General features: G+C 39.2%; 1 protein-coding gene and 1 long non-coding RNA gene across 24 annotated transcripts in view; one reads left to right on the forward strand and one right to left on the reverse strand.

Moving 5' to 3' along the window:
• ANK2 (ankyrin 2) overlaps positions 1–24,566 on the forward strand; it is a 598,819-nt gene that overhangs the window by 564,980 nt on the left and 9,273 nt on the right. For 14 of the 23 annotated variants that reach the window (XM_030564743.1, XM_030564749.1, XM_030564746.1 and 11 more), the window contains 7 exons: positions 2,201–2,233; positions 4,470–4,491; positions 14,933–15,007; positions 16,951–17,082; positions 17,723–17,869; positions 19,003–19,279; positions 21,287–21,581. In XM_030564743.1, the coding sequence (XP_030420603.1) occupies positions 2,201–2,233; positions 4,470–4,491; positions 14,933–15,007; positions 16,951–17,082; positions 17,723–17,869; positions 19,003–19,279; positions 21,287–21,581 (981 nt within the window). Of the gene's footprint in view, positions 1–2,200; positions 2,234–4,469; positions 4,492–7,687; positions 13,502–14,932; positions 15,008–16,950; positions 17,083–17,722; positions 17,870–19,002; positions 19,280–21,286; positions 21,582–24,566 lie in introns of all 23 variants that reach the window. The other 9 variants (XM_030564737.1, XM_030564739.1, XM_030564736.1 and 6 more) reach the window with 2 other exon arrangements.
• Positions 564–18,440, reverse strand: LOC115652560. Its single transcript, XR_004000681.1, has 4 exons — positions 18,430–18,440; positions 8,735–8,740; positions 7,771–7,773; positions 564–682 (listed from the first exon to the last, which is right to left on the reverse strand). It is a non-coding gene; the product is annotated as an uncharacterized LOC115652560 (long non-coding RNA).

A 24,566-nucleotide genomic window follows, 5' to 3' on the forward strand; every position in this document is an offset into this window, starting at 1 on the left:
AAATGCAACTTTAAGTGAAATGATGTTAAGTGAATCCAATTTCCCCATAAGAATTAATGTGTGTTTAGGGGGAGGGACTAGGTTCCAGGGAATTTTTTTTTCTCTCTCTCTCTCACACACAGTATAAGTTTTGAACACTTTGATACTGTACACAGCAATGATGATTGTGAAGCTTGGTTGAGATGGTGAAGTCAGAAGGTGGAAGAGGGTGGGATATTTCCAAGGGAATGCCTTACAGCTAAATGATGAACAAGCACTAGGCTGAGCCCTCAAGGAGTAACACGTTTTTAATGTAGCCTCACACTCTACAAGGCTGCACAAATGGAGGGAGGTAAGACAGCATGGCAGACGGAGACACACACTGTTTGTGTGAGAGAGAGATGTGCATTGCCCCTTTAAGTACGCCGACTGCACTCTTAAGTACATTGCCTTTTTAAGTAGATCAGCAAATCGAGACAGCAGCCGCTGCTAGCAAGCTCTGTCTGTCCTGAGCCCTGTCGTGTCCCGCCCCTGCTCTGTGGAGATGGGGTAAGCGGGGTCAGGAGCAGGCGGGAAGGGGACACCCTGATATTAGTCCCCCACTTCCCCCCCTCTCTCTGCATAGCAAGCAGGAGGCTCCTGGGAGCAGCTCCAAGGCAGAGGTTAGGAGCAGCATATGGCAGTCGGGGGAAGGACAGCTGAACTACAGGCAATTGATAGCTTGCTGGGTGGCTGCTGAATGGGGAACTTAGGCAAGTGGGGAGCTGATGAGGGGCTGCCAGTCCACCCTGGTTCCAAGCCCCCACCAGCTAACTCCAATGGGCTGCTCTTTCTGCAACCAGTGGACAAAACAGGCAGCTGCTAAACAATGTTAATATGGGAGCATTGCGCAAGTTGAAACGAGCATGTTCTCTAATTGATCAGCAATGTAACAACAAAACAACGTTAACCAGGATGACTTTAAGTGAGGAGTGACTGTACATTCCTCATATATAAAGTGCCAAAAAGTTCCAAATATAGTTTTATTATTTTATTACCTGGCCATAAGAGACTTGGAAATCGAGGTATCTTGCAATGGCATTTCCATATCATTGATGGAACTATTTCATTGTTCATTCATGTTGTTGGACAGAAGTGAAGTTGCAATAGTTATAATACACTCTAGAAATTACAGTAGTTATAACAGCATCAAAGCTATTTCCTAAATAGGATTCTAATATAGCAGTAACATTTTTTGCCATCTGTTCAAAGCTGTCAAAAATCTGGCGCAGTATGCTTAAAAATATCATACTTTGCAACTGCTCTCTATCCAGAACCTCCTTAAAGGGCATATTGATATACCTGGTGAAGGAAAGCAGCTAATAGCAAAGGCAAATAGGAAAAAGTTATTGAAAGTCAGTATTTGCTGATATTTATAAATAGTATATTTGAGCCCAGTTGAGGTCCCACTGAAGTCCATGAGTCTTCTCATTCATCTCAATGAGAGCTGGACCAAGCACTAAGAGGAATTCACCTGTTCAGAGGGCCAGCACAATTCTATTCTATCCTCCTTGTACCTCTCTAATAACCATAGTACCTGAGTGCCTTCCAGTAGTGCATTAAGTCAGACTAGCGTCTGTCTTGTGTAGTTCATTCTTTCTTACCAGATGGTCAGCCCTCTGCCCAGGGGTGCATTTCACCCTTGAAGATTAAACATGATTAGAAGAAATATGTTACATTATTGTGAGATGTGTTAGCCTGCTGTAGAAGGTGCCTTGTAGTAGTCAACTGGAGCACCATATTTTTATGTATATGCTGTATGTCTCTATCATATGCCTTAACACATCTCATAACACTTTAGTTTTGAAAGGGTTTCTCTATTAATTCTTACTAAGTATTTTAAAATATTTACCCATGCTCCCTTAATATACGCTGTATGTAGGAGTTCTATGATGTATACATACATTTCATAACAGGATTTAGGACATACTAGAAGCCTAAGACCCGACAAGCAGCTTTTCTGTTTGTAATTTGCTTGATGTTGCCACCTTTTATATTTAAACTGACCCTCTGCCATTTTTGACTTGTGAGAACTGACTTGCAAAAATTATGCTTTTTACCTACTCTTGCCTGTTGAATTTTGTCAGAAACAATACTTTTCCTATCCTTTTCTTCTCAATATTCTGTATTTTTCCTCCTCTCTTTTTTCCTCTCTTGTTGCATGGCATTTTGGGGCTGAAAGGAATCGGAATCAGACCAAGAGCAGGAAGAAGAGGTAATTTTACTATAATGCCACTTCATCATGGCTCTGCTATTGCTTATTTCTACTAACAAGTGAGAACTAGCATACGTCTTGGGAGACTGAATGTTTTGTCCTTTTGAACATATAATATTGTCCACTGACCTAGTGCTAGTGAGATGTTCTAATGTGGTTCAGTTAGGAGCACCATTCCTTATAGGTTAATCCTTAGGAAGCTCAATGAAATTCATGGTTGCTTGCAAAATGGATGGGTATAAGCATGCAAAGATTTGTTTTGCTTTTTTACCTAGGGAAAAATGGTATTTTGTCCAACAATAACTACAAAGGACCTTTTTTTTTTTTTTTTTTTGTATTGCAAAGATTTCAATAGGTGTTTGTAGTTTCAAAGCAGTGGTGCTGGAACAGTTTGTATAGTGGGGGTGCTGAGAGCCATTGAATCAAACTGTAAACTTTGCATATGATGGAAACCACTTCAAGCTAGGGGATGCTGCTGCTGCACCCCCCAGCACTTCTAGTTCCAGCACCTATGTCTCAAAAACTTATGGCCTGATTCTCTCTTGTCCCAGAGCAGTGCAGTGCAGAAGATAGAGGGTGGAGTCTAGGTGCTAGTTACAGCTCTTTGATTCTCATTCAGTTTAGAATTGCTACCAGGCAACTCTACAGGACCCCAAGGGCTGTAACCCACTTGAGAATCTGGATCTTTTATGACGAAGTCCATGTATTTCTGAATTGGTTACTAAAGTCGAGCATACATTTATTAACCCACAATATTATTTAAGGAGTTCTCAAACTTTTCATCCTAATAGAGAGATTTTCTGATGGGTTAGCTCCTCTTATATTTGCAATCACATTATATCCTTCTGGCAATTACAGATATTTCTAAGGCCCTGATCCTTACATGGGGAAGTAACGCTAGGAAAGTATGTATTTTTAGTTGGCTTGTATTGACGGTTACCAGCTGGAAACAGGGAGAGAGCTAGAATCATATGACCCACCCGCACCCTATGGACTATTAACATATTCTCCACGAATCACAGAACAGAGTTTGGAAACCACTATTGCAAGAATTTTAGATAACACAATTATTCAGGTTACCATTTAAAAAACTAAATATTAGGGATTGGAATGATTATAATGGAATGCACTTTAGACCAGATATTCCTCTCCCATTTAAATAATTTGGCCATATTTTCAGAAGTGCTCAGCACCTGGCAGGTAACAAGTGAAAGTATGGCCATATTTTTAAAGAGGTTAAAATGTGATTGAGCTCTTTTGGAAATCTGGCCCAATTGTGGGTGTGAGTCATTTTTGAAAATCTATCTCCATTTAGCTATCTAATCTGATATCCTGCTTCTGTCAACTGCTGATACACGTAGTAGTTACAGCTCCCTTCCCAACACCCAACAATGTTAGACCCTGAACCATGAAGCTAATTGTTTCAGTTTTTTAAAATGACCTGCTTGGGCCAATATCCCAATGTAGAATTAAAGTAATAGTTTTCACTGATTTTCTATTACTAAAATTAATTGATATGGACATAGAACACCACTTGGGGAAATACTGTGAGATTAATTGTCCAAAAATTAGACCAATTTTAGAGAGTCTGTACTTCCCTCTGTACATCTATCGGTTTTCCGCTAGCAGTGCAGTAATTACACAAAGACATTGACATTTAAATAGTTGCTTATATTAATCTATAGTTGTTCACCTAAGGTTTACCAATAGTAATGTGACCTACCAGTGATCATAAGGCAGGTCTGTATCACAATTTGTAATAATGTATTTCTGTTCTGATCACTCCCTTGAAAATCAAGAGATAGCAGATAAAGATAATATTTTGGGGCAACAACTTGCATTTATCCACATACAGAACTCTTATTGGCTGAAATGGGAATTCACACTTAACGAAGACAAACTGTGGGTTATATGCAGAATGTTTTTAGCATTACCCAATTCCATTCCTTCCATTCATTCTACCAACAGAGTTGAGTCTCAGGGTTAAATGTTCAGAGTGTAGCCTCTAATTTTTCCTCACACCGTTTTGGATGTGTAAATTCCATTTACATGTGAGATTTTTATTTGTGCACAAATAACAATGCTGGCAGAATTCCACAGACAAAACTGTGAAGATAAAGCCAAAGGCCAACTTTGAACATTTGCCCCTATATGTCCTTATATATACTGTACTCATATATATACACACACCAGTGTGATATTGTAACCATTTCACTTTATCTGTGTTCTCTTTCAGGTTGACATGACCTCAGAAAAAAGTAAGATTTAAAAAAATTATAACAACTGTTTGTATGAAAGCTGGTTAAGAATAAAGAAAAGCATGAAAGAGACTGCAAGCTCTCACTGACATTATTAATAATTATAATAGTTTAAAAATGTAATAGTAAGCAATATAATAGGAATGCAGCTATTCAATTAAATCCATTTTTTAACTTATAAATTTATAAGTAATACCATATTAAGACAATTCATCTAAGCATTCATTTTCCTTCAACATCCCTAGAAATCCTGCTATTGCTGTTATGCTTGTATAAATACCCATCCCTTCATTTTTATTTTTTTGTATGTTCATTGGCATAGTATTGTCACGTCATTTTTATCAGAGAAAGGACAGTATCACTTTTTAATAAAAGTATCACTAAACTCCCCAATATACATCATTAAGTTGATTACAAGAAACACAGGCATGTGTAAAAGTGATACTGTCCAAAGTAATCAGGCTGTGTAATCCCCATTACTGTGGTGAAATATGATTGGATATATGAATACCCCTATTATGTAGTGGAGCCTGACAGTTATTAGTTGGAGTGATAGGGATTAATGGTAGACTAATGAGAATAGACTGGCTTGGTCCTAACCTATACCAAACAAGTGTTCTACTAAATGTCTCCCTTTAATGAAGATTCAAACCCAGACAAATTTATCTGCTCAATTTAAACAATCCTGTGATGAGAGCTGAGAGCTTTCATATGCAGCAATTTTTCTTACTAACTGCATTTTGGGGGAAAAAATGACACGACTTGTTTCAGGGTTGTGGCCATCTTTAAAAGTGAATACAATTTCACACAGAGGAAAAAGTTCATTTCTAGCTGTTGTCTTTGGAAGTTTTGCTAGTCATCCATGTGGCACTATATACCAAATTAGAACTAGTTATTTTTAGCACCAGATTCCTGAGATAGTAATCTTTCCCATTTCCTCTTTTTTGTTTAATTTATTTATTTAGCACACAGTATCCATTGTGCAATAAAGTCCTTCCTAGTGTGTGAATTTTACAGGATTTAATGGTGATTATTTGCACAGTGCCAAACCAATCATTTCTCTTTTGGGGTTCATAGCTGAGGCGCTGACGCTGCCAGAAGATCAGACTCCTGTGCCCCTGTGGGGTTCCATGCAGACACAGTGCACTGCAAATTTAGTTTTTATTTACTGGATTAAAAGATTACTAGAAAGAAATGAAGCATTTGGAAATCCTAACTTAAAAGATTTCAAAAACAAAAAACAAGAAAAAACCCATCCCTGATGTACCAACCCTCTTCTTTTGTTGCGGAAACTGAGTGATTTTCATTAGAACACACTGGCTTTTCAAAGAGCCTGAATGCTTAAAATCCCAGTAAAATTCCATACCAGTCAGAAGCAGCTAACTAGACCTCCAAATCTTTATCAGTACCCACTAATCTGGATCCCTGGGCCTATATGGAAATCCATGAGAATTATGGCTGCTCCACACTACCTATTCACATTGGACAGTTGGGGGCTTAATGCCAATATTTCCCATGAACTGAGAATTTGACAAATATTATGAGGCATGCAAGATGTTGAATTTGTCTCAAATGTCTCCAAGCAGTGCTGGAGATTTCACAAGCTTTCCTTTATTTTTCATCAAACCTTAGTTGCTCTGTTAGCCTTCTCGTTTACCATAATGGGCATTTGCTAATACTATAAAACAACACAGAGATGACCTGTTAGTCTGTGAAACATAAACATCCAGTTTTACTGTGCTTGCTTCCCCAGTGGAAGAATACTCGGAATTCATGAAATACAAAAAAAGTATTGCAACAGAGTGAATATTTTTTTAAACAAATGCCGATATTTGATTGCACAGAATCTTTCAGATAGTTTACTCCATCTTCAATTAATACCTTACGATACAGAAAAATATTGCTGTTAGTATATTGTAATTTTTTTAAAAAAACAGGAAACATTCATTACATTACAAATAAATAACAGTGGTGCTCTGGACACAACTGACATTAATCCTGTACTATTTTATTCAATCAGATGCAGATTTCTTAATAATCCTTGTTTGAATTGGGCCCTGACACAAAATATTCTCCACAAGCAACTATGCCATATTCTGAGCTGCCTACAATCCTATACTTTGTATATTGGTTGTGGAGAATAGCTAATACTTCACCACAGTATGTTGTGTTTTATTTTCATGTATTATTTTAATTCATAACCATTCTCCACCTACTGCTTTTAAGTAAGGCTACATACCCAACACCTTTGCTTTGCATGGAAATAACTTGGCTTGCATAAACTGTATGTGTGTCCAGTGTGAATGTCTGATTTTTGGTTGCCATACATTACATTTTTGAACCTTTAAATTCGCATTTAAGTTGATTCACAGTTATTTTTATTTTCCCTTCTTTTTTTTTCCTTCTTTTTTTATCCTCTATCTATATGTTATTTGTCAATGAGGATGTTCCAAGGAAAGGACCATACCTCTTGAAGCAGAAGAATGTTTGTTTCATTGTTTAGGTGTGAGATCCCCTTAGATGAAATGCCGGTTTGCAGCTGATTCAGATCTCTATATATTTGATCAGACTTTAGATTATTGTAGAATTAAATACACATAAATACAGATATTTTATTTTTCATTAAGAAAAACAAATGCATACTTCTACCTAAAAAATATTTTGACAGTTTGCTACCACTGGCTTTCACTTAGAGGAAATCGACTTTCAACCAATTTTAATGGGTTTTTTCTTTGCTTGCTTGCCTTTTTTCTTTTCTTTTTTTTTTTTGCTTTTTTCTGTTTTTTTTTTAATTTGAACATTGATCTATAACATCCAAACAATCTTGAGATGTCTATCTGTGTAATTTCACTGTGTTCCCGCATTGTTTTTTATTTTTAATTTTTGTTATTGTTGTAATTTTTATGTTGTCCTGATAATTTGGTTTGTTAAGCTTTGGTGGTGGTGTATGTGTGGATGTGCAATAGTGGGAAAATTAAGCAAGTTATTTCCTGCCCATTTTCCTTTTCAGTTTTTTTTCCTGTTAGCTTTGCTTTGCTCTTGTATCCTCAGATCTTGTGGATCCACCATGCCCAGCCCATTTTGTTGACCTTCCTACCAATGCAACCAAAGACTGTCATTTTCAGTCCTGATTACATTTTTCAATCTCTATTTTTGATTTCCATTTTACTTTCAATGTTTTTCATTCACATCAAAGATGATGACGAGACAGAATCTACAGAAACATCTATCCTGAAAAGCCACCTGGTTAATGAAGTCCCAGTACTAGCCAGTCCAGACTTGCTATCTGAAGTTTCTGAGATGAAACAAGATTTGATCAAAATGACTGCCATCTTGACAACTGACCCTTCTGATCAGTCAGGTTCCATTAAGGTGAAAGATCTTGGGAAAGCCACTGAAGAAGAGCCAGGAGAGCCTTTTGAAATTGTGGAAAGAGTGAAAGAGGACTTAGAGAAAGTAAATGAAATTCTCAGACATGGAACCTACGCAAGAGAAGACCATATACTGCTGAGGTCCCATTCTGGACGAGAGTTAGTGGAAGAGGAATGGGTTATTGTCAGTGATGAAGAAATTGAAGAGGCCAGACAAAATGCTCCTTTAGAAGCCATTGAACCTGCCTGTATAGAATTTAGGATAGGAGAAGGAACAACAGAGATAAGAAAGAAAGACATGACAGGAATGGTAGACTATCTTACTGAGGATTTAAAAACCTATGTATCTCTTCATGAGGTGCAGCCACAAATATTCCAAGAAGATTTAGTAGGAGAGAGATTTGAAGCTGTTGTTATAAGCAGGGGTTCTGAAAAAGGAGGACAGGGCTCTCCAACAGCTGAAACTCAAGGTACACAGGAACAACGCAAACCAGCCCTGGAAATTAAAAAACCAATTAGGAGGAAATTAAAAGATAAACAAAGGCAAAAGGAAGGAGAGGGAGAGACACAAAGCAGTGAAGAACCATCAGGACTAACAAAGTTCAGTTCTGAGGAGTCATTAGATGATGAGCCAGGTTTAACACCTGCAGCTGTTCCTAATGTTAGCGCTGTATCCCCTGTAATAGAAGAAACGCCTATTGGCTCCATAAAAGACAAAGTAAAAGCTCTTCAGAAGCGAGTGGAAGATGAACAGAAAGTACGTTCAAAACTGCCTGTCAGAATCCAGCCAAAAGAAATCACTACTGAGAGGCCTGTTACAAGGCCAGTGCAAGCTAAAAAAATAGTGCACAAAGCACAGCCACCTGTTTCACCCTCAGCTAAAACAGAAAGACTTGAAGAGACTATGTCAGTCCGGGAGCTGATGAAAGCCTTCCAGTCAGGGCAAGATCCATCCAAGAATAAATCTGGACTGTTTGAGCACAAAGCTATCAAACAAAAGCAGCAGCTCTCTGACAAAGAACCAACTCAGAGAGAAGCAGTTTATTTAGAACGTGAAACAGAAGAGGTACCACCACCTAGGAGAACAAACAAAAAAGGTAGCCCACCAGCCAAACAAACCAGAGTCCTTAAGATAGATAAAGATTCCCCATCAAAAAAAGGACCAAAAGCTTCTTTTGATTACACTAAAGAGGAACCTGTAGATAGAGACCAGGTAAAAGAACAGAGCTATAAAAGAACTGAACCTTTCTCTCCAGTATTTGATGAAGAAAGTTCCAAGGAGGCAGCAATTGTGAAGGAAAGTACAGCTGAAGATGACCAAGGAGACACTGACTTCCAGATCAGCCCGGACAGAAAAACCTCAACTGACTTTTCTGATGTCATTAAAGAAGAGCTTGAGAATAATGACAAGTACCAGCAGTTCCGACATCTTTCAATCACTGAGGAGGGAGAACTTCACTTAGAGCAAGTACTGACCAGTCCTTTCAGTGTTACCTTCCCATCAGAGTATGTGAAAGATGGCTTCCTACCTGCTCTTTCCTTGCAAAGTGGTGCTTTTGATGGTAGCTCAGAAAGCCTTAAACATGAAGGTGTAGCAGATTCTCCTGGTAGCCTACTTGAGGGAACCCCTCAGATCAGCTCCGAGGAAAGTTATAAGCATGAGGGTCTGGCAGAGACTCCAGAAACAAGCCCTGAAAGTCTGTCTTTCTCACCAAAGAAAACTGATGAGGAAATTGGAGAAACAAAAGAATCCACTACGGTGCATAGAGCAGCAGAGACATGTTCGCCAAAGGAACTCTCGCCAGTGAAAGGTGAAAGAGGTATTGCTGCAGAACAGCTAACTGCAGATACTGAAGCTATCAAATCTCATTCTGATCATTTATCAGAACAGGTATCTTCAGCCCCTGAGAAAGGGGCAGGCAAACTTACAGATAGTAGCTCAGCTTCCATTATGAAAGATGTTAGCAGTGCAAAAGAATCCAAAAGCACTGAACACACACATGTAACTAAATCTTCTGAAATGTATGACAGCTGTTTAGAGAAAGATATGACAGGTGAACATCATGTTGTTAGAAGTCCCCAAGGGTTGGAACTTTCCCTTCCTAGTCATCACAGTGAAAGCTTTAGTCCAGTGGCAGATGAATCCCTGGCTATAAGTCATAAAGACTCATTGGAAGCAAGCCCAGTGCTGGAAGATAACTCATCACACAAAACACCCGATTCCCTGGAGCCTAGCCCTATGAAAGAGTCGCCATGCCGTGATTCGCTTGAAAGCAGCCCTGTAGAACAAAAAACAAAGGCTAGCATTCTTACAGGACAGGTTCCCCTTCAGTCTTTCCCCACCAGAGCAGAAATGTTCCCAGAGCTGGCATCTATGCGTTCCAGAATTCTCCGCGACCCTGATGGAAGTGCTGAAGATGACAGTTTAGAACAAACATCCCTCATGGAGAGTTCTGGGAAAAGTCCTCTTTCACCTGACACTCCAAGCTCGGAAGAAATTAGCTATGAAATTACACCCAAAACTGCAGACTCCCAGGCACTGTCAAATATATCTAAGTCAGTCACAATCCCTGAAGTCAGTGAAGAACCAGAGGATGATTCCGAAAGCGAACCAAAGAAGAGGCTCACTCCGGAAGAGGAGATGTTTAAAATGGTGACCAAAATCAAAATGTTTGATGAATTGGAACAAGAAGCAAAACAGAAAAGAGAGTACATAAAGGATAAAAAGCAAGAGGAATCTTCAATTCCTGATTCAGGTGTTACATGTGAAAATGAAGTACCAGAGCCAACACCCATTGAAGAAAAACATATACCTACAGTAGTGATGTCTTCTGCGGACACTAGAAAAAGTTCTTCCTCTTCTGAAAGTGAGCCAGAATTGACTCAGTTGAAAAAAGAAGCTGACTCAGGTCTTTTAATGGAGCCTGTAATTCGAGTGCAACCTCCTTCACCACATCTATCTGTTGTAGACTCCAGTTCCAGCCCTGAAGAAGCAGGATTTCAACCTATTGACCCCAAACAACATGTTTTCAGGATGGAGTATAAATCAGAATCAGATAAGCCAACAAAGGGAGACAAAGAGGAACCGTCTGAGTTTGGTGATAGCTATAAAGCTTCTGCTGAAGAATCAAACATTTTTCACTCTGATGCTGGTTTTATAGCAGAAACTGATGAATCAAAGTGTTGTTACAGTACAGATGAAAGTGAAACAATTAGCCCTAATGGCCCAGTGACCCGACTTGATGATGGTTTCTATCATGCAGTTGGTGACGATGCTCAAAAAGAAGTTTGGGTTCATCAGCTGTCCCCAGCACTGGAGCAACACCATGCTTCTCAGAAACAGACTGATGCAGCAGGAAAGTTAACACATGAAGACCTCAGTGCTTCAGGGGATGCATCTGGGAAAGTATATGGTCCCTTTGCACATGATACTTCTCATAGTTCTGCATCACAAGATGATGCATTGGCTGAAGATGTTTCCCCTACATGCTCTACTTTGGGAAGTAGTTTGACAAAATCGGACAAAGAGTTTGAGACATGCCAAAGTGTTTCTCATAGTGAGGATCCTTCCACAGAATATTCATCCCTTGCCACTAAAAAGGATGAATTTGAAGGCTATCCAGCAGATACTGATGAAAGTGGTGCTCCACGTATAACAAGCCCATATGAAAATGTCCCTTCTGAACATTTTTTCACTATCTGTGAAAGTAGGATAGAAAGGGATACAAGGCAGATGACAAGTGCATCATCCAGCGATGCTCATTCTGTTGAAGTAGAAACAATGATTGAGGAAACATTAGTGGCAGGTTCCCTTAGCAGACATGCTCCTTCAGGTGAAGATCAAACTTCAGAAGAGGTGTCTATGGAAATAGAATCAAAACAGAAAATATCAACTTCAGTGCCTTCAACAGCAGACCCCACAGCATTAGATCAAACCGCCCTTCAGTATATAAAAGATGAAGCTGAAAAACTGATCAGCCAAGTGGTCATTACCAAAACAGATGTGGATTCTGACAGGTGGAGTGAAATACGTGAAGACGATGAAGCTTTTGAGGCTCGGGTGAAAGAGGAGGAGCAAAAGATTTTTGGTTTAATGGTGGACAGGCGGTCACAGGGTACAACGCCTGATACCACACCAGCCAGGACACCCACAGAAGAAGGGACACCCACTAGTGAACAAAACCCTTTTCTCTTCCAGGAAGGAAAGTTGTTTGAAATGACTCGAAGTGGAGCCATTGACATGACCAAAAGGAACTATGCAGATGAAAGCTTTCACTTTTTCCAAGTGGGGCAGCAGTCTCAAGAAGATGTTTCTTTATCTGAAGAAATGAAAGTGGCCGCAGAGATGGAATCTCTTAAACTAGAGGGATCACCAGCTCCATTTGCACCTTCAGAATCAGATGAAACTGATATACAGGGAAAAGATGCACTTACAATAGCATCACCAGTATCTGAGCCTCCTGATAAATCAGAGGAAATGACTAGCACAGGTGTCAGTGTGGGCACTACAAAAGCTGAACTTAAATCTAGAATTCCCATTAAAATGGGTATTTCAGTTTCTTCAAAATCACCAAAGAAAGAGACTGCTGCCTCTGAAGCTTCTGAAGTAGATCCCTTCTCCAAGGTGGAAACTGATGATGCATTTGACAGCAGTCAGGTGCCTTGCCCTATCTCTCCAGAGCAGTCTGTGATAGATGTACAGTTAGAGTTTTCCACAGTCACTCGGTCTGTGTATTCTGAACAGGATGATGAGTCCCCAGACTCTTCACCAGAGGAACAGAGATCCGTGATTGAAATCCCTACTGCTGTCCTTGAGAGCAGTGTGCCTTCTTCTGAAAGCAAATCCAAAATTCCTGTCAGAACAACTCCTGCTGCACTGCAGTCATTGCAACAATCAGAATATGAGATCCTGCCCTCAGATGGCTTTCTGGACAGCTTGCAAGATGAAATAAAGGATGACCAAACAAAACCAAAGTCTAAAATTCCGGTCAAAGCAGCTTTCCAAAGAGCCGAGCAACAGTGTGCATATACAGAAACATCTGTCCAGAAGCCACAGTCAACCAAAGCTCTTGACATGACATGCAAACTATCTATGAAACAAGATAATCGAAGCAAATCTGAATCCGATGCAAGTATTCCTATGAATCTAAAGACTAGGCATTCAATAAAAGCTAGGAGTTATGCTGAGGTTGAAGCAGAGACCAGAGAGAGGGTGGATGAGATGAAGCTTGAGCTAGAATCAGATGATGTGACAACAGCAAGATCAAAGATATTTTCATCAAGACTGCCAGTTAAAAGCAGAAGCACCACAGCTTCCCACAGTACTGTTAGTCCCACAAAAGAACATAAGGACTACTTTTTTGACCTTTACAAAAACTCCATAGAGTTCTTTGAAGAGATTAGTGATGAAGCTTCCAAGTTAGTGGATAGACTTACCCAGTCAGAAAGAGAACAAGAATTAATTTCAGATGATGAAAGTAGTAGCGCCCTAGAAGTTTCTGTTATTGAAAATGTGCCATCCACTGAGATTCAGCATTCAATTCCTGAAGACATCTTTGACACCAGGCCCATTTGGGATGAGTCCATTGAGACTCAGATTGAGCGTATTCCTGATGAAAATGCCCATGACCGTGCTGAAGGTATTTGCCAGCCACTGGGATTCCTAGTGTTACGCATGTCATGAATTTTATAATTCTTTTGTGTGTGTGTGTCTGTGTGTGTGTACGCGCATGAGTGTGTGTGATTTGTGCATCATTTTCTTTGAGCTTTCTGTGATTGTTAGTGCGTTTGTGTAAGCTGTGTTTGTTATTGTATTGTGTCTATATTTTCTTTTCTGGGAAACAGTCTCAAGATTGCACACTGCGAATGCTTATGGAAAGTGTTAACACAATAAGCAGAAAATCCTTTGGTAAAAATGTGATATTATTTTGCTTTTAACTCAACTGATTCTTCAGGCCATGCTAGTTTTGACTTTTGGTTTTCCTTGGTCCTAGATTGACCTCGTATTTTTACTAGTGATAAAATATTTCGGCAAATAAACGCGTTGTTGAAACTGAGATAGGTGCATTTTTTTTCTTTTGCAGTTTGAGGCCTCAATACTGTTTCACATTTTAAAAATCATTAAACTTTGTTTTTTGACAGCCAATTTCTCAAGAATGCTCCACATTTCACCAGTAACTTAATATAGTGCATAGTGATTGGTGGCGTTTTTTTCCCCCAATAAATGTTAACTTTTTTATAATATCATTGAGTAGCCTCCCAATAGCCAAAACTTATAAACAGATACATACATCTGTATTCCTGTAACTAACTATTGAGATTGTAATATCATGAAATCCATGGGAAAACCAAAACTTCAACTCTACTGGTCTCAAACTGGATGTGGGGATGCGTCCTTATGCTTTTATCACTGAAATATATAAAAAATGACAAGTGGAATCTTGTCTTTCCCAGGCTTTCTTTGTAAATATCCTGGGTTATTCTTTGAATACAGTTGTAATAATCTTTAATGAAATAATCCAATAAAATATATTGCTAAATACCAAATACAAATTGTAATTTGAAATTCCTTGTGATTGAATAACATTTTCTTTAAAATAATAATAGATCAAAATGAACAAATTGCAGTACATTTTTGACTTCTCTTCTCTTTTGACTAAAGAGAGCATGGAAAAAACACAGTTTTTGTCCCAGTAACAGTTGGCCCTCTCCTCTTTTGTTCTAGATATAAGGGGGCTTATTGTTAAGTAGAAACCTAAGAATAACTTTTTTGGCCGAAATGGGTACAGTAGACATTTACATCCTATTTTTGCATCTACATGAGTAGTCTGATTTTCAAAAATGATGTCCAGCTAAAAGCTGCAATTTGAAAATCAGGCCATTTTTGGCACCTAAATAGGGCTGTAAAAGCCTAATATTAGGTATCCATTTTTAAACACTTAGGCACAGTTTATGGCGCTCCAGAGCAGTTAGAAGAAGAATGCTTTCCTTTCTTGAGATACATCAGTTTTGTAGCTTCTCCTTGACTTGTTCTTAGACAACTTGTGGCTGTTCTGTTTGACCTTATGTAGATCAACAGGATGATCAAGGAAGAACAGAGGAAAGACTGGCACACATTGCTGATCATCTTGGATTCAGCTGGACAGGTAAACTGCAAGTAATCTCTTTCAGATAAAGTATGTTTATTCAGAATTGGGCTTTTCTTCCATTTCTGTGCTTCTGCCAAATGTCGTCTTTATTTATTAATGAAAGACAGTTCTCCAATAGCTTATAGAAACTAGAGTATTCTCAGGATATTGATGATATTTCGACCTTGCAGTAAAGAAAAGGAAGAGTATGGGCCAGATTCTAGACTCTATGGCACCTCACTCTATGGCCAACATAAGAATGGCACAGAACCAATGTACATAAAACAATATCACTCCTCCTTGCATCCCCCCCAGGACTCTGGTTAGAGGCCATATCAGGGCAGGTGGGTGTGTGGCCAGAGCAGCTTGTGCATTGGCAATTCTGGACTGTAGAGCAACCACAGACAGCTAAGTAAGTCTTCCATAAATGAGAGCAGGCCTTTTTTTTTTTTTGAGAACTGATGGCAGAGTTTGGGGAGATGAAAGGGGCCATATTTGCAACAGTGATTTTATCTGCAGAAACCCACTCCAGGGTGAGATAGATACATCATTGGTGGATAGGCCAAATTGGAACTGAGTGAAATTAGTAATTCTGCTGCTGGAAATCAGCTGACAACAAGAGAAATTTAAAGAGAATGAGCTGTGCATAGTTCTCTGTCCTGATCATGGTTCAGTGCCATTTACTGCATTGTCGTAATAGGGATCTTACATTGGCCAGAGACAAATCTGAGTGTAGGAGCTTGCAACTTTATAGAGTAGACCAGACCCCGTGTTCTGCACATTCGTTGCCCTCCTGCTGCACAGAGAGGAAGAGAGTCACTTCGTATCCCAGCGTGGTATTGTAAGGCCAGCTTACCATCTTGCCTTTAATTTGGTCTTTTTTCATCACAAACTTTGTTTTGGCCATACACAGCAGTGACAAACCTGAATCCTGAGTGGTTAGAATAGTCTAGTGATGGCAGCTGAGCAGAATGCCTGCCTGAAGCCTGGAGGTACACACACAGATAGTGGCAAAGGTTCTTCTTCTTCCCTATTTTACTTTGAGGGTACAATGAAATTGTTTTTAGGAAAAGTCCTGTATGACTCACAGATCTAAGTCTAATTTGTAGCCAGAATGCATGTGCGAAATTTGTTTTTCCATATGTATTCTAGCTGGTTACATTTTGTTTCAAAATTCCAAAAGGGCATGGATTTACAAAATGGGTTTACTCAGGGCTAGATTATGCAATCTGGGGCCTTTGGTACATCACTTCATGGGACCCGCTATGGCCTTGCCATTCAGAGTGGCTGTGGCAGGGGATCCCCCCTTCTCTCCCAGAGAGAAAGGCAGCAGGGGTTTCCCAGTATTTACCCCAGCTGCTGAGTTATATAAGCTTGGATGAGTTGGCCCAAACCCATGCTCTCTTCTGCTACACACTCTCTTATGTTGAAGAGTTATCGTCAGGAGCCTCCCACTAATTCCGAGTGTAGTTCCCTCTCTCAGAATTATAATTTGAGGCTATCTGCCAACACAAGCAGACATGGCTATACTGATTACTCTCAGTTCACATGTTCAAACTTTTCTCCCAAACCATAAATCCTAGAAACATTAGGTTTTTTTTAATCAGAATGCTAAGATTCTGACCATCACATGTCCATAGAGGCCTCTAGCATTTATGCCTTAATCCAGCCCCGGACTCAGTGCCTGCAAAATGTGTCATCATTTAAAATTAACCAGTTCTTTAACTAGATTCAAAAAGCTTCAGATACTAAATGGAAATTGGGAATGATGGATTCTGGAGGATTTGGTGATCTCTACATAAAAATGTCTCACCCTAATGTCTGTTGGTATGGCACATAAAATGGAGAGAAGTTTGGTGTCAGGGAAAGTAATCTCTGTGGCTGCATCTGCCAGCCCCAAAAGGGGCCCAAGCTAACAACAAATGTGAAAGGCTTTACAAAAAATGGCCTCTTGTTCACAGAATTAGCAAGAGAACTGGATTTCACAGAAGAGCAAATTCACCAGATCCGAATTGAAAATCCAAATTCACTGCAGGACCAGAGCCATGCACTTCTGAAATACTGGCTTGAAAGAGATGGGAAACATGCTACAGGTACATTTTCAGTTGTTGCACGAACTGTACTTTCCCAGACTAGCAGGGCTAGACATGTGCTCACCCACAGTCACACAAAGTGAATATAGATAAAGCTTAGAAGAGTACGAAGGCAACTGACCAAAGAATGTACTTTCATAGCACAAGATTTTGTGTTAAAGTAAGTTATTTATCACAGCACATTGGGAAGGTAAAAGCATAAAATCTCACAAAAGGCAGAAATGAGTTATCCCACTTTGTAAGTACCTTAGGGCCTAGATTTGCAAAGATATTTATGCACCTGCCATTGATTCCAATGGGAGATAGGCCCCTAAATATCTCTGACCATCTAAGCCTTAAGTCCTACATTACCCAGCCAAGCAGAAAAATGTGCATTAGCTGAGGAAGCTTTCTAACCGATAATGTTAGAATAATTCATGCATGCAACCCTTCCAACATATCAGGTTTTCAATAATAACATTAATACAATTTTTTCATTCTATCCCTGGGTTCTTTTCACATATGAGGTATCTGCATTGTATGTATGAGAATGCTATTTGAATATCTTACGTATTTCTGTGATCTGGGGCATTGGTGGCCCAGGAGTGTATGTGAGACAGACCTCTCAGCTCAACTAAATGGTGTCTTTCTAACATCACAGATACAAGTCTTACCCAGTGTCTAACAAAAATCAACCGAATGGATATTGTTCATCTAATGGAGACCAGCCACATGGACTCTGTGCAGGGCCATGGCGCTCGTACCTATGCAGAAATAGAACAAACAATAGGACTGGATCATAGTGAAGGTAGATGTTTCCTGATGTTAACCCTTTACCTTTTCCAGCAAGTTACACACTGACAAAGTGATCTCATCTGCGCACCAGATTCTGTTCTCAAATGGGTAGTTAGGAGACTCACCTAACTCTTCCATTGTACTTGTGTAGTAGTAGCATCTAACTTTGAAATCAGGACAATTTAATAATGAAGAATGTAGTTGAAATAATATGTTTAATCAAACACCTACCATAACCAGTTCTTATAACGGAAGTAAATGAACCTTTGCAGAAATTATTGTACACTCTGGCGCAATCTGCTCACCGTTATACAGTACAGGTGATTTCATGGAAATCAATGAGATTGTGCCCATTTAAATCAGAGAAAAGTTTATCCCACATTTAAAAATACTTTATGCAGAATATTAGAACAATATTGGTTTCATAGCTTGGAAGGCCTCTGAATATAAGTGTCCATGGTATAAACTGCATTTGGTGCTGTGATTTCGTTGAATTTCATAAAGAATGGCAGTCGTTAGATGGAAAGACATTTAAGAAACACCAAGATGTTAAACAAAGTGGTATTCTCTCACCATGCTTTGTATAAAATATGAATATAAGGTCCTTATTTAAAGATCCTATTCATTAGAGTAAGAATGTTAACTACAATGTCTTGATCAAATTCCAATTCAGATAATTACATTCTTCTCACCTAAATTCCTTCTGCACTTTTAGTTGGCTACAGTATTCTTCAGTCTTCAAAACATTGTTACTGAGCACTTTAGGACTTTGTGAGTGAAGCAATAATCTACATATCCCTGATGTACTTCAAAGGGCTAGTGTGGGTCTGAATTAATATTTCTGGAGTGCTTTCAGCTCGTTCAATGGCTGTTATTTTAGATAGTGAGCTCATTTGTTTTGCAGGTTACTGTAAAGCAAGCAGTGTGGCAATCCTCGTGATAAGTCCAACGTTTCTCCAACTACCTTAATCAGTTTCTTCATTTTCCCCCAAACTGTGCACTTATAAACCATCCAAAGCCCATGATATATTGAGGCTTTGAGAAAATGTGTTTCTTCTGCCTATTGAACCTCTGACTTACAGTGGCAAGATCATCACACTTCCCAGGGAGCATTCTAATTGTGGTTCTTTTTTAACTCATTCCTAGGATTTTCTGCACTGCAGGAAGAACTGTACAGTCCAAGACACAAGAAGGAAGAGGAGCATTATAAAGAGAGTGAGCCGTTTGATCACCCTCCCATTGTCTCCGAGGAAGACACTTCTGTCAGTTACTCTTCCTTTCAGGAGGGCACTCCCAGGACTGAGACAGACATATCGGTTTCAGAGCTCCTGCGACAAGCACACAAAGAGCGAGTGCAAGCTGAGTTCTCTGGGAAACCACAGGATCTGCCAGAAGATTCATCAGCTGCACAACAGGAGTACTTGTAAGCATCAAAAGATGGCTAGTCAAATCCATAACCGATCACATGATGAACAGAAATGTACTTTTATTTATTTTGTATAGCTTTAAGGATATGCGTCAGGGTTTAAGTTAATCTCTCATTATTTGAGATCAGAATTAAATCTATGTGGAGTTCTTTATACAGGAGAGGAAACTCAACGGGGTCAGGAGAGAAAACTCAGTGATGGATTGGCTCATTATTAGTAATAGGGAATAATTTTGTCTCTGTAATTACAAAAGAAAAGAAGATGTAGGCATGAATGGGTGGAATTATTTTGGAGGGCTGTTTTATTGATTGGGGTGCCAGCAATTTTTAAATGACAGCTTTGCAGCAATTAATACAGTTGAGTTATATTTTAGATGTTAAAACTAATAGTAGTAATTCCCTTAATAGAAAGGATCAATGGCAGAGGGATGGCATTGGTTATTCGCACATTGTATCTTTTACTTTCAGACAGGACTTTTAATTCAGAACACTAACTGCTCTTCCACCATAATCTTTATGTGCTAAACTCAGAACTATATGAATAACAAGAACTGTATGTGAAAGGTGAACTTCAGTCAAAGAAAAAGGGTGTTTCAGGACTGCTTAAAGTAACAATACACTTTAAAATTATAGGTCCAGAGGGAGCGCACAGCACAGCTTAGGGTTGTTGGTTGTGTGTAAAGGTAGCCTTGACCCACGTTTACACTCATTTAATCTTGGTCTGGCTCTGTGCTGGGAGTGCTGCTCTAACGTATGCTGAGAAGGACCAAAAAAAAGGACTTGGATTTGCTTAGAGATAGTAGACTGGAAACACTTGCAGAAGACAATATACTGAAGTACAAATACTTACAGTATACAAAATACTAAGTATGAAATATAGATTTGTTGAAGTTATTTTGGTGCTGTTTAAGATAATTTTAAATATTGTGTTCAGTGACAGTCGTCATATTTTGAAGAGGATAGTATTGAGATTGAATAGATGTAGCAATGGCCAGGGAGAAATTATTCCAGCCTTTGATGTACAGCATGAATTTGGAAAAAAGATTGGCCAGACTTGACCTAAACAGGGTATGAAAAAATAAGAGAGCCAGGGGGAGAGGAATCCTATAATGCTACAAATGGTATTGAAAGAAAAAAAAACTACTTTGAATTAACTGTAATAATCTTTCATTTATATTGAGACAATATTTTGTTAAAGTATAGACATTTGGAGCAAAATAGTGTAACCTTTACCAAGACTCGTAAATGTTTACTCATACAAATAGTCCCATTGACTTCACTCAGACTGTTCGTATAAGTAACTACTCACAATGGTGAGTAGGGAGTTTACAATCTGGGACTTAATTTGTAAATTTTCATAATCTTATTTTTCCAAATCCAGAAAGGATTAAGTTTTAAGGAGAAAAGTTACAAATTAAAGTTGTCTATGGGTGTTGGCTCCAGAACATCTTAGAAGCCAAGAGTTGGATTCTGCTCTCACCTTTTCTCCCCTGTGTAACTCCACTGACACTGACGGAGTTGTTCTTGATTCATATGGATGCAAATGAGGAGAGTCAACCTCAAAGTAACATTCCAGCAAATGAAGTGCCTGATCCTGCTCTCCCAGTAGTGTAAATCAGGAATGAGTCCCATAGATGTGTGGAGTAAAATTGGGGGGAATGGGAGGAGACTCAGACTTAAACTGTTTCCATAATGTTTCATGATAAATATTCACTAGGTGATCAGCAGAACTAAACCTCCGAAGGCACCATTATTCCCAAGCATATGATAGCACAATTTGCATGTATGTAGGTTTCAGTTTTATTGTTAACTCTTTTTAGTTCTTTTGTTTTAAATGGTTTATACTAGCAACTAAACAACAGCAGTGTTCACTTGTGAAAATAACTTTGCAAAGAAATTACTTCATGGAGTATGTAACCTCACTTAAAAAGAGCACAAATGTCATATTTACGGGGTTCATCATAGAACGCTTTGTAGTTATCTCCTTGAATCTGTAATCCACAGTGTCACAACTCCAGAAACAGAAGAATCCATAGCACCAAAGGCTGAAAAATCAGCAGGCTTTGCAAAGGAAAAATCTAAAGGCTTCACCACAGCTTCTGAAGAGCATGCAAGGCCATATCTTCAGACTTCGTCGTCCAGTGAGCGAGGTAACTCTCCCATTGCACAAGAACTTGAGGACCTCCAGCTCTCCCAAGAAGAACTTTCCCCAAGGAGAACTAGTCTGGTTATAGTGGAGTCAACTGATAAACAGCCAGCAAAGTTTGAAAGACATTATGATGATGAATCTTTTGAAAAGGTAAATACCAACCTCCCTCCCGCCCCGTCGTCATAAAATATTTGTTAAGAAAGAGCAAATTTCCTTTGTCTGGAGTCTTTGGGTTATTTTATCTTTGTTGTATTTTGTCTTAAGCAGATGCTGACAAAATCAGCTCTCATAGGTATCTTTAAGCATGATGTGACACATTTAGCGCTGACGTAAGCATGAACAACTTGCATTGATGACAATAGGAGCTGTGCCCACTGACATCAGGATTGAATACGATCTTTAGAATGAGACACATTGTCCGAGGGCAGGCTTGTGAGATAGGCACGCCTGTGTTCTAACTCCAGCTCTGCTGTGACTCCCTCTGTAGCCTTGGGAAAGTCACTTAATTGTTTTGACTCAGTTTTCCCATGAGTAAATGGTCCTTTCACATGGTTGTTACAAGGATTAAGTATTAATCTATATGGAGGTTTTGAAGCACTATGATCTGATTCTGCAACACTTATTCTTGTTTAGCACTTATGCAAGTGGTGCCACTGAAGTCAATAGGACTGCTCACATGAGTGAGAACTACTTTGTCTCAATAAGGGTTGCAGAAATAGGCCCTGCATAGGGGGAGAGCTGAAAAAAAGAAGACAGTCATGAAAGCCAAAGGAAAGAATGACTGACAGTGTCAAAAGCAGTAAAGAGATGAAAGGGCCATAGTGGCTCTGAAATTTGACCAAGAAAAGGTTGTTAGGCAGATGAGAGTAGGTTTAGGATGGATTGGAGAGAATCTCAGGGCAGTGATGGTAGGTGGTGTGTTCAGTGAGGTTAGGGGTATGGGGGAGAAGTGAAAGTTGGTGGGTATCAGAGGTGGATGGCTCATTGGTGAGTTTTTGTTCATTTGTTAAGATAAGGAAGCCCCTCCACCCCAGCATGTATTGTCAGAAGCATGAGGAAGAATGAGAGTGAGACAGGGTGAGGGACATGGTGAGGGTGGGAGGAGAGCTGTCAGTAGAGATTGGAGGCATTGAGACAAGAAGGTTAGAGGTGAGAAAGCCATCAAAATCAGAGGAGAAGGAGAAAAGAATGATAATGGAGCAGAGGACAGATCTCATCAGTAAAGTTAAAGGACAGAAATACAGTTTTGGATTTGTCGTCTTAAACTGATAATGTATTTTGCATTTTCACATCCAGCTAGGGCTGGGAAGTGTCAGAGTCAAGATAGCATTAAGTCGGGTAGCAGTAAGAGGGCTTGGCATAAGGGAAAGTGGGTTCCGGATCTCCCCTGCCACTATACCGAGAGAAGGAGGAATAGCTTTCCTGGCTCTCCTCAAAGACAGTCTTGCATTGGAAAAAAATTAGTGAGTGTTCATAAGATCAGATTTACCAAACCTTTTCTGAACATCCTAAAAAGGTACACGTCATCGACAATTCAAAGATTTGGCGCTATGCTTATTCGGCTTGTAGTAGTACATCCAGCACTACTAAATGCATTACCAATGTGTCAAAAGGCATCCCAAAAGCAAGTTAGAGAACACTTGGATGGGTGTATAGCTAACTTGAGGTGCAAAATTAATTAGTTCCAGACCATTTTGGTGCATCCTGTACTGAATTCCATTTTTGCAATTTGAAAAAACTGAACACACAGGGTCAGAACAGCTGGTATAGATTTGCTTGATGCCAGTTACGTCAATGGAGCTACACCAGCATCTGGCTTAGTGAGCCAAATTCTGCCCTCGTTTTCAGCTCCTGCAACTATGTTAACTTCTGGGGTGTTGAGTGAAGGTGTCAGTGACAGTCTTGCCTACTACACCTCTTCCCCCATTAAAGACTATGGAGGAGAAAAAAAGAATGCTGTGCCAATTAGGTTACAGAATGAGGAAGTAACATATGGGTGCCACAAGTAAAAGGAATGATGAACAATGTGTTAAGTGGCCTGGAGCTTTTTCCAAGTGAGGATGCCTTTGGAATTAATAGCCCCACACATTTCTGTGGGAATTTTTAGTGAGCATTAGGTTCTGGTGTCATATGTTGTATATCATGTATCAATTTGTCTACATAGTTGTTCCTGGGTTTATTGCAGATGCCCCTAGGTAGAGTGTCTGAGCTTGGCATTTCAGTTCTAGTCCATATCAATTTTAACTGATCCATTTGTCATCAGAGACATTTCTGACTTCATGAAAAGGCCTTTGTTCTCTTTATGCTTGGTTTATTCAAGATCAAATTAGGATTTCTTAATAAATGGATGTCTTTACCTATAAATCATTAAAATATTCTAACATACTTGCTAAACACTAAAGGAAATTAAAATCTGCTTTCCATCATTCCTATTGTTCTTTAATCTTTTCTTTTTTACCATAGTATTGTTTCCATATGCACTGATATATTCGATGATTGGTAGGACTATGGGAGACTGCCACAATTTCCTAGCAGATCTTCTAGTACACCATACACTTGTACTCTCTCTGCATTTAGAAGTGCTTCATTTCCCTTTTGAATTCTCTCTTATGCAGGAGAGAAAAACCTCAAGACAGGCCACTAAATGTTGTTTTTGACATTCCCAAATCTAGGTGACAGTGCTAGGAATTAAAAAGATTGTTTTCCCCCTAGCTAAATGCGCTAGTTCCGGTATATGTATGCAGTGCTGTGCTATGCAGCGCAGCTGTCAGAGGATAGGAAACTCATTCTTATAATATTGGTTTTGTAATGCATCATACAAAAAAGATCTGAATTCAGTACTGATATGAATGGTACCTTATGTCCTAGATTTAGCAGTTTTATATAGTAACACAGCTGCTGGCCAGGTTATCACAACCTCCAGTAAAAGCATCTTTTAGAATTGGTTAAATATGTTCACCTAAGATTTGTCATCCACTGTAACCAAACAATGAATTTTATTAAGATAAAAAGAGAGACAGCAAAAGGAAGATGGTGAAATGCTGTTCATAGTCCACATATATGTTTCTCAAAGAGGAAATATAATAGTCAAAATCAAAACTTTCAGAATAGATTATAACTACGGTGGAAAAGTCA

This window comes from Gopherus evgoodei, chromosome 5 (assembly GCF_007399415.2).
Source record: "Gopherus evgoodei ecotype Sinaloan lineage chromosome 5, rGopEvg1_v1.p, whole genome shotgun sequence".
Lineage (NCBI taxonomy): Eukaryota > Metazoa > Chordata > Testudines > Testudinidae > Gopherus > Gopherus evgoodei.